Source organism: Canis aureus, unplaced genomic scaffold, assembly GCF_053574225.1.
Source record: "Canis aureus isolate CA01 unplaced genomic scaffold, VMU_Caureus_v.1.0 ptg000087l_RagTag, whole genome shotgun sequence".
Lineage (NCBI taxonomy): Eukaryota > Metazoa > Chordata > Mammalia > Carnivora > Canidae > Canis > Canis aureus.
In genome coordinates, this window is record NW_027554428.1 from 143,457 (window position 1) to 154,221 (window position 10,765).

Consider the following 10,765-nt stretch of genomic DNA (forward strand, 5'->3'; position numbering starts at 1 on the left):
TCGTTTCCGTGACACTTCTTTTGTCTTTCCTAATTGTTGAAGATGTTGACAATTTTGAAGATACTAGCAACCGATAAGTGTAGACTGTCTCTCAGTTCACATGTATCTGATGCTTTCTCGTGTGTAGATAGGAGTTGTGCTCTCTTTTTGGGCAAAAACGCCAGGGATGGGAAATTGATCACGTCATACCCTGCTCTGTGCCTCCCAGGCAGACAGCGTGGTCAGCTCTCAAGGCTCTGGACTGAGAAGTCTCCTGATTCTTCCTCCAACGTTCCTCCAACAACGGCACTCATGCCTGTCCCTCCCGCTGAATAGATTTTTTTACAAAATCTCTTCCTTTTCTCCAACAACAACACATTTTCACCAATGCCCTAAGTTTCAGTGCGCTATTTATCTTTCGGCCCAGACGGAAGGATGTTATTCAATATGGATAATAGGGGTCATGATCTGAGCCTTGCTCCGGCTCCTCTCGTGGTGGCTGCTGTTCCTTTGCTCCTGGTGTGTACCGTCAAGGGAACTTTCCACGGCAAGGACTCTGTCCAATGCTGTCTGTGATGCATCTTGTAAGGTCGAGGCGAGAAAAGCCCTCAAGATGTTTCAGACTTCCCCAGGTTTTGTGGTCATCATGGGATTCACTGTCTTGCAAGTGAACACTCCCCTGGATGAATTCTAGTCACCATCATCTGCCTGTTGTCCTCTCCAAGTAAGCCAGAGCTCCCGTCTTTTCCTCGGGCTTTAGGACGCGCGCGTGGTTGCCCTGCAACCTCAAATCCCTCACGAGTTAGTGACAAATTGTGAATTCAAAGGCTTTGTTTTCGGCTCTCCTTCTTAACTGCAAAGTGGGAGTGACACTCTTTCTGGCTCTTCACATCCTCAAGAGACCTCCTGGATGTAAAGGCTCCGGTGCCGGCAGGTGGTGCCCCAGGACGCAGTGGGCGGCACGCTCTCGGGGATCTCCTGGGCATCGTCTGGCAGATGTCGGCCAGGAAAATGGCCAGAGACACGGACGGGGGCTGGAGGACACCGACCCGACCTCCGCCGAGGCGGCTGCTCGGTCTCCTGGACTCCCTGGCTCAGGGCTAGTCGTGGGAGGGCGGGACCGCCCAGAGCCCCTCCCACCGCCTTGCCCCTGATTGGCAGGGCCTTCCTTGGGGCCAAGGTCCGGCACGTAACTCCACTCCCGGGGGTGGAGCTCCCGGTGAGTCAGGGCACAGGTGCCTGGCAGCAGGCGGCAGGCCAGGAGCCGCTCTGCGCCTGCGCCGCCTTCTCGCCCGCGCCTCCCGGCGGCGGCCCTAGGGGGCGTATTTCCGCCAGCCACGAGCCGGGCCACTGCGGGGACTCGCGGACTCGGACCTCCAGCGCCTTCCCTCACAGCGGCCCAGCTCCCTACAGGCCCGTGGCGGGGGGGGCGGGGGGGCGTTGGGAACCGGGCCGGGGCCCCATGGAGAGCGAGACGGGGTCCCGGGAAGCCGGGCTTGCCCCGGCATCCTGGCCCTGCTTCGTGCTGCAATGGAGACTTCAGGCAGCCGGGGCCCGCGGGGACGTAGGCACCCCGAGGGATGAGGGGACGCTGCAGTCCCTAGGCGTTGGGACCGTGCAGGAGCGTGTGCATGAAGCCAGCGCCGGGAGGGAGACCGAGCAGGCCCCGCTGCTTGTGGAGTTGGTGCTGGCGGTGGAAGACGCCATGGTGCTGGTCGAGGTCGTAGACGGGGCGGCGGCTGACAACCGTGAGGAGGCAGAGGAAGAGGGGCAGAGGGAGGGGGAGTCTCAGGCGGTGGGAGAGGAGGAGGAGTGTGAGCATGAGGAGGACTCGGGGGAGGAATCTGAGCAGGGCACGCAGTTTGAAGCGGACGACCAGGAGGCCGATGAGATGAAGACTGACCCCGAGGAATCTGATGAGGAGACCGGGACTGACGACGACGAGGAGACTGAAGACGACAGGCCTGAGGTGGACGATGACTCCGAGCAGGACGACGCCGAGGATGTGGCGATGGCTCACGAGGAAGAGGGGGAGGCTGAGGAGGAGGCCGTCATGTCTGAGACGGAGTACATGCTGGAGGAGGAGGCGAATCTTCAGGAAGAGGCACATAAGCCGGAGGAGGCCATGGAGGAGGGCCAGGGAGAGGAAGGCGCCAGGGAGCTGCAAGAGCAGCAGCAAGGGTCAGAGCATCCAGAGGCAGGGCCGAGTCCGTTGGAGTGCCCGCTGGAGGCTCTCGAGGCGCTGCGGGCAGACATGGAGCCCACCAATGGAAGAGGCAGGCGCTCCTTTGCTCCGTTCCAGCTCAGGCTGGGTCAGAGAAGGCACCATCGCCTGCAACAGCGAAGCGCCCACATGCAGGGCATCCGTGGCTTCTGGGCCAAGGCTGTATCCTTGCTGCTGTGGGGCAAGGACCCCAAGGTGACGCGGGTGGGGGGGACGTGGGGGGCTGGGGGTGGGGGGGCCGGAGCCAAGCAGGCCATGAGGAGGGCAGGGGCGCTTGGGGTATGGGCATCCCTCGGACAGCATTGGTGAACGCTCCCCGCCTGTCCCGGGGTGGGAGTGGCGACGACGCTCATGCCCCGGTGATCACCACAGCCTTGGGAGCCCGCTTGAGGGTGGGCTCCTCCTGGGCTGGATCGTCCCCAGAGGCAGCGAGTGTCAAGTGCGCGGGATGACATGCGGTCCGGGTCACACGTGGGAGTGGCAGCAGGGTCTCCGCACTGGCCGCGGCTACCCGCAAAGCCCCTTTTCGCTCGGCACACTGCTGCAGCCAGGGGGCTGCGTGTGCCCACCTCTGACCTGGTCGCCCAGAGCCAGGGACGTGCGCCGTCCCGGGAGCAGCCCACTGTGCCTTGCCGTGGGCCCACAGGCATGTGCGGTGGACGGGGTGCGGGGAGGGGCGTGTCTCGGGATACACAGCTCCCGTCCCGTGGCAGCGCGCACATGGGCAGCAGCCCGAGGCCCAGCGGGCCGTGCTCGGTGCAGCCTGTGCGGATGGCCCGGGAGCCGGCGGGAGGGCAGGGGCGCCAGGGCCACGCTGCTGTGCGGGCCTGCGGTGTTGTTGTAGCTCTCGCATCTCCAGCCCCGGAAGGCTCCTTGACCTAAAGCAGTTTGGGAACCACCCCCAGCTGTCAGCCGTGATCAGTGAGCAAGATCTGCGCATGCTTCGCTTCATGACGAACCTGAAGGTCAGGCCCAGGGCGCGGAAGAGGGTCCTGGGTCGGGAGGCGAGAGGCTAGGACACGTGATTGGCGAGCTGAGGCTGCAAGGGGGAGGCCTCAGCACAGAGGTGTCACCACGCTCCCCGGGAACCCCCAACCCCGTCCCCGTGTCCCCCATTTGTCGGCAGGTGCAGGAAGTCACCTTTCCCAGTGCCTGCCGCAGGATCCTGCTGTTCTTTGGCAAGAACTCCTACTTCCAGAACGAAGTCCTCGTGAAGGAGTATGTCGTCAGTGCTGCTGGTAAGACAGCTCGGCATGACTGCCTGCCGGCCTGCCTGCCTGCCTGCCTGCCTGCCGGCCTGCAGGCCTGCCTGGAAGCGGCGGGTGGACGGTGGAACCGGGTTCACCGTGCAGCACCGTCTCACGTGCCGGTTGCCCTGCAGGCTACAGAGCGTCGCACTCCACTCCCATCCAGTGGTCGCAGCACTACGAACGGGAGGCCTACCGCCGCCAGACCCACGACAACGGCCTTAACTTCTTCAACTGGTTCTGTGGCCACCACCTTGCCGGGTCAGGCAGGATCGCTGAGGTGGGGCCCTGTGACAGACTGGGTCAGTGAGCTCGCTGGGTCCCCCAGCTGCTCCGGGTGGGGATGTGAGTCCCGCTCTCTCTTTCCTGCCAGCTCATCATGGATGACCTGTGGCCCAATGTCCTCAAGTACTACGAGAGGAAGAAGGCGCCGGGAGAGGGAAGCCACAGGAGGACAGGTGAGGAGCCGAGGGTGTGGGCGTGGAAAGGGGGGATCTCGGGGGACTTTGGCTGACACACTGAGGCTGCGGGTGGCCCTGACGGGGAGTGACCCCAGGTCAAGTTGGCATCATCCCCCTGAACCCGGGAGGCTGGGGAAGGGCCGTGCCAAAGGGCTCGTGCCTGGGGAAGCTCAAGACATTGGGAAAGGGCTCTGTCATTGCAATGAGCCGTGCCAGAGAAACAAAGCCAGCCGAGCCGCACCGCCTGTGCGAATGGTCCTGGCGGGGCCCTGAACCCCGTCCTCCGGTGCCCGAGTACCGCCAGACGTGTGGGCACGGCCAAGGTGTCCCTGCCGCCCTTGACACCGTGCGTAGGCGAAACTTTGCAACGAGGCGCTAGGCGGGGGTGGAATCACTGCAGCGATCCCCTCGGTCTCCATTGGCGTCCCCTCCGCCGCCCAAAAGGCACACAGAGAACCCTGGCCAGCATGCCGACATTAAGGAGCACGAGTTTGAATTCCGTGGGCGCGTGCGTGGAGGAAACCTAAAGGCAGAACCCCCCGTGCTCGGGGCGGGGGCGCTGCGGGGGCCAGGAGAATCATAGCCATTGGAGCCAGGCCGAGAATCACTCGTGCGTCGGCCCCTTGGCCCAGAGACCATACAGACTTGTGTCATGGCCGCCTGGCTGTCTGTGTCTCTGCGTGTACCTGAGGCCCTGGGTGTTTCTGTCCCTGCCAGGGAGCTTCAAGATGCCGAGATGAATATGAGGCGACGGCACACTTGTCCACAGCCGTCGCACACATACAGATGGATGCCAGCGGTCAACACGGCTCTCCTGCAGAGGAGATCACTGAGGACGACGCTGTGGTGCTGACACGTCAGACACATGATGGGGCTCCAGGAGCCATGTAACTTTCATTAAAAGTTAGAAACACAAGATCCTGTGTGTGTTTGTGTTTGTGTGTATGCATCTCACTAATCAATCAATCAATCAATCAATCAATAAACAAACGAACGAGAATTTGAGTAAATAAAAATAACCAAGATGAGCTGGGCGTCTGAGTCCGTCTGCCTCTGAAGGAGACCCCAATTCTTTCCTTTCGGGACCCAGTGCCTGTACTGTTGCAACGGGGTGCACTACTTGTTTGGTGGCGGCCCGAGGCGTCCCATATGGTTCCAGTCAAGGAGGGGCAGGGAGCATAGAGGCCTCAGGGACTCAGCAGACCTCGCAGAGCGCACGAGGTCTGGCCCCCGATCCCCCTGAAGGTCCGCACACTCCACACCACCCTGGCTGTGTGGCTGAGGGTGGTGAGTGGCAGGAGAGCCTGTGGTGGATGGGGGACTGTGTCCGTGGGAGCCAGATCCTACCTGGCTCACTTAGGACTGCCTGCCCCATCGTGCAGGTCCAGGAGGGATACACAACCGCACAGCGTGGCGCAGGGGCCGGGGCACCGCCCAGTGAATGCGGGGCCCTCCCCCAGGCCTAGTAAGGAAGGGCTCCTGCATGGCCTGCCGCCTGCCTCCGGCCAGACGTCCTCGATTGATTGACTGACTGATTCATTGATTCATTGATTGATTGATTTTGTCATTCATTCATTCATTCATTCATTCATTCATTTTTTGGTAGATGAGTGCTTTTATTTCCAACAACAGAGAAAGAGCAGGTAACCTGAACAGCCACCCTCTATAAAACATAAAAAAATGCAAGGCAGAATCAACCCAAACCCTTGAAATACATAGCTGAGACCACAAGGTACTGCATTGGTCGGGATGATTTTCAAAGTGCAGACTTGTAAACGCAGTGCAGAAAATTTCTGTACACCCTTCATCCGTCTCCCTCAGAGGTGAACATCTCCTGACCACGCTCCAATGATAAAAACGAAGAGACCCACATGTGTACACTAGGACTAAACTACAGACGGCACTCAGATTCCGCCAGGTTTTCCAAGGAAGGTGCTTCTTCCGCTGGACACCTGTGTGTGATAGCACATTACACTTAGTTGTCACATGGCTTTCGTTTCCGTGACACTTCTTTTGTCTTTCCTAATTGTTGAAGATGTTGACAATTTTGAAGAATACTAGCAACCGATAATTGTAGACTGTCTCTCAGTTCACATGTATCTGATGCTTTCTCGTGTGTAGATAGGAGTTGTGCTCTCTTTTTGGGCAAAAACGCCAGGGATGGGAAATTGATCACGTCATACCCTGCTCTGTGCCTCCCAGGCAGACAGCGTGGTCAGCTCTCAAGGCTCTGGACTGAGAAGTCTCCTGATTCTTCCTCCAACGTTCCTCCAACAACGGCACTCATGCCTGTCCCTCCCCCTGAATAGATATTTTACAAAATCTCTTCCTTTTCTCCAACAACAACACATTTTCACCAATGCCCTAAGTTTCAGTGCGCTATTTATCTTTCGGCCTAGACATGAAGGTTGTTATTCAATATGGATAATAGGGGTCATGATCTGAGCCTTGCTCCGGCTCCTCTCGTGGTGGCTGCTGTTCCTTTGCTCCTGGTGTGTACCATCAAGGGAACTTTACACGGCAAGGACTCTCTCCAATCCTCTCTGTGATGCATCTTTAAGGTCCATGCCAGAAAAGCCTTGTTCCGACTCCTCTCACATTTCTGGAGTAGAAGGAAACTGAACCACTCTCTTTCAGCATACACAAAGATAAACTCAAAATGGATGAAAGATCTAAACGTGAGAAAAGTTTCCACCAAAATCCTAGAGGAGAATACCGGCAACACCCTTTTTGAACTTGGCTACAGTAACCTCTTGCAAGATACAACCATGAAGGCAAGAGAAACAAAAGCAAAAATGAACTATTGGGACTTCATCAAGATAAGAAGCTTTTGCACAGCAAAGGATACAGGTAACACAAAACTAAGATACAATCTACAGAATGGGAGAAGATATTTGCAAATGACCTATCAGATAAAGGGCTAGTTTCCAAGATCTATGAAGAACTTATTAAACTCAACACCAAAGAAACAAACAATCCAATCATGAAATGGGCAAAAGACATGAAGAGAGATCTCACAGAGGAAGACATAGACATGGCCAACATGCACATGAGAAAATGCTCCGCATCACTTGCCATCAGGGACATACAAATCAAAAAACAATGAGATACCACCTCACACCAGTGAGAATGGGGAACATTACCAAGGCAGGAAACAACCAATGTTGGAGAGGATGCGGAGAAAAGCGAACCCTCGTACACTCTTTGTGGGAATGTGAACTGGTGCAGCCACTCTGGAAAACTGTGTGGAGGTTCCTCAAAGAGTTGCAAATAGACCTGCCCTACGACCCAGCAATTGCACTGTTGGAGTTTACCCCAAAGACTCAGATGCAATGAAACGCCGGGACACCAGCACTCCGATGTTTCTAACAGCAATGTGCACAATAGCCAAACTGTGGAAGGAGCCTCAGTGTCCATCGAAAGATGAATGGATAAAGAAGATGTGGTTTATGTATACAATGGAATATTACTCAGCCATTATAAACGACAAATACTACCCACCATTTGCTTCAACGAGGATCGATGGAGGGTATTATGCTGAGTTAAATATGTCAATCAGAGAAGGACAAACAGTGTATGTTCTCATTCATTTGGGGAATCTAAATAATAGTGAAAGGGAATATAAAGGAAGGGAGAAGAAATGTGTGGAAAATATCAGAAAGGGAGATAGAACATAAAGACTCTTAACTCTGGGAAACAAACTAGGGGTGGTGCAAGGGGAGGATGGAGGGGGATGGGAATTAATGGGTGACTGGTTCTGAGGGGGGCACTTGATGCGATGAGCACTGGGTGTTATTCTGTATGTTGGTAAATTGAACACCAATAAAAAATTAAATTATTAAAAAAAATAAATAAATAAAATAAATAAAAAAATAAAAAAATAAAATAAATAAAAAAACCTTGAATCCAAAAAAAATATTATACCTGAATAGACAAAAATGTATATATATGGACTAACTGGTCAGGCAACAAACCTAAGACTTATTTATAGTTGTCAACCTGGACTACAGTCCTTCTGCATCAGCTCTTGCTCAATCTGTTCTCCACACTGATAGGAGCACATAGAAAATGTATTTGTAGCAAAAAGAAAAAAAAGAAAAAGAAAGAAAATGAAGTTGTCAAAATGGCAAATGTCATGGATCACCATGAGCTGGGGAATTGCAAGTTGCAGCTTGAGTTTGTGCATGAATTACACTAGACTTTTTATCCAAAATGACAGTACAGACATACCTCAGAGATATGGAAGGTTTGGTTCCAGACCACTGCAACAAAATAAATATTACAACAAAGCAAGCCAAGTGAGTTTTTTGGTTTCCCAGGGCACATCAGAGTTATGTTTATACTTCTAGTCTATTAAGTGTGTCATAGAATTATGTCTTTTGTTTTTTTTAAAGATTTATTTATTTATTTATTTATTTATATATTTATTTATTTATTCATGAAAGACAGAGAGAGAGAAAGAGAGAGAGAGAGAGAGGCAGAGACACAGGCAGGCGGAGATGCAGGCTCCATGCCAGGAGCCTGACGCGGGACTCGATCCCAGGATCGAGTGGGCCAAAGGGAGGTGCCAAACCTCTGAGCCACCCAGGGATCCCCTTAAAAATAATGTGTGCAACTTAATTTAAACGTGCGTTAGGCTAACAGTCGCTAACTATCGCTGAGTTTTTAGTACGTCACAATCATTAAAAACAGATGACCATAACAAATATAGTAATACTGAAAAAGTTTGAAAGGTTGCACAATTAACAAAATGTGACACACACAGATACATGATGAGCAAATGGTATTGGAAAATTGGTGTGCAAAAGTTTCTTATCTTGATGAAGTCCCAATAGTTCATTTCTGCTTTTGTTTCTTTTGCATTCCTGGATGTATCTTGCAAGAAGTTACTGTGGTGAGTTCAAAAAGGGTGTTGCCTGTGTTCTCCTCTAGGATTTTGATGGAATCTTGTCTCACATTTAGATCTTTCATCCATTTTGAGTTTGTCTTTGTGTATGGTGTAAGAGAAGGGTCCAGTAGTGAAAGGGAATATGAGGGAAGGGAGAAGAAATGTGTGGGAAATATCAGAAAGGGAGACAGAACGTAAAGACTGCTAACTCTGGGAAACGAACTAGGGGTGGTAGAAGGGGAGGAGGGCGGGGGCTGGGAGTGAATGGGTGACGGGCACTGGGGGTTATTCTGTATGTTAGTAAATTGAACACCAATAAAAAATAAATTAAAAAAAAAGAAAATTGGTGCTTGTTAGACATCTCAACACAAGATTGCCAGAAAAGTTCAATTTGTGAGGAACACAATATCTGTAAAGCACAATAAAAAGGAGTGCAATAAAACAAAACCTGCCCATAAAGTATATGAAGTATATGCCTACCTAAATGATCAGAAAGTTGTGGACTCTGATACCTGGCTTCTTCTACCTTAAATGCCAGGAAAATTACAAATTCCGGATCCTTTATCATAAGGTAACACCACATAAATGTCTCAGGTAAGAGACCCAGTTGAATATCACAATTCCATCATATTTTCAATGTTTTCCAAAGCTTTGGAAAGTATGAGTTGGAAGACTGTCCTAAATCTCCCCATGGTAGTAGAATAAGAGTTCAATATCACTACACAAATGCCGGTAACAGTCCAGTCAGAAGTTAACAGTTTAGTCTCAGATGTGCTCAAAAATCACCATGCCAAGGATATGGTAGCTGCCCAGCACGGAGGAGCTTGTGCAATCATTGGAAAATGCAGCTTCTGAATAGATTGGATGAGACAAATAGTGTCTAATTATACCTTTAAAAAGACAAGATAATCACACCCTATTGGCCATTTTATGGGACTGACTTATCTCCAAGATTGGGAAGTTGGTTTAATGAAGTGTGGGAAACTCTACTTGAATTCGTTCTTTCCTGCCTGTTATTCTTGTTCTATCCTATATTCTTCTCTTCCTTTACAGTTCTCTTCCCACCCAAATCTTTTCTCCACAGTCCTTGACTGGATTTTTTAATATGTGGACTTCATGAAGTTTCAGCCAGGAGAACTGTGAGAGATCGGAATATGCCACCCCAAAATATACCACCCTGGCATGAGTACTAGCTTGAATTGAAGGCAATGGAGCAAAGGTAGACATAGGATGAGTTCTCTGGCCTCCCCCATCTGCCTGAAGACAGATCATAAATCTCTTTTGTGATCCTGTCCCTGCCACGCTGTCACACTTACCCCCGGAGAAGAGCCGGCACTGAAAAAGAGCCTATGTGGGCAAACCTTACTAATGAGCCTTTGTCTACCATGAGTTAACCAATATATTTGCCTTTCCATAACCTGTCACCCTTTGAAGCTCAAAGTCCCTTTCATTTGTCTTGTCACTTTTCTTTAAATTGGATCCTCTTTTGCTCTAATGATGCATAAAAGCCTCCAACCTCAATGGTTTGCTGCTTGTTTTGTTTTTGTTTTGTTTTGTTTTGTTTTGTTTTGTTTTGGTCTGGTTTGGTTTGGTTTGGTTTGGTTTGGTTTGGTTTTGGTGTGTGTGGGTGGGGGGGAGAGGAGGTCCTCTTCTCTCTAAAGCTCCCCCTCATGAGATAAACCTTTAACATTAATTAAACCTGTATGCCTTTTCTCCTGCTAATTGCGTGCTGTCAGTTTACTTTGTAAATCTAGACATTGAACAAGAGGATAGAGAAAACATTTTCTTCTCCTACAGGATCAACCAGCCAATCCCATTAAACTAATTAGTTTGGCAAAAAGTCTTCAAAGGTATCAGAGCTTGGTCATCAGGAATCTTGTTTCCTATAAGTATCTGATTAAGAGTACTCAGTGAGGGTATTTTCCATATCTCTCTTGCCACTTTATTTGTGCTCTCTTTCCCACTG

General features: G+C 51.4%; 1 protein-coding gene across 1 annotated transcript; it reads left to right on the forward strand.

The window, feature by feature from the left end:
- The first annotated feature begins 1,878 nt into the window (after nt 1-1,878).
- Nucleotides 1,879-4,651, forward strand: LOC144309581 (testis-specific Y-encoded protein 3-like). The gene is made up of 6 exons (XM_077890662.1): nt 1,879-2,365; nt 3,091-3,168; nt 3,330-3,441; nt 3,585-3,730; nt 3,824-3,908; nt 4,629-4,651. The coding sequence occupies exons 1-6, from the start codon at nt 1,991-1,993 to the stop codon at nt 4,649-4,651; spliced, it is 819 nt and encodes a 272-aa protein (XP_077746788.1). The 5' UTR covers nt 1,879-1,990.
- The last annotated feature ends 6,114 nt before the right edge of the window (nt 4,652-10,765 follow it).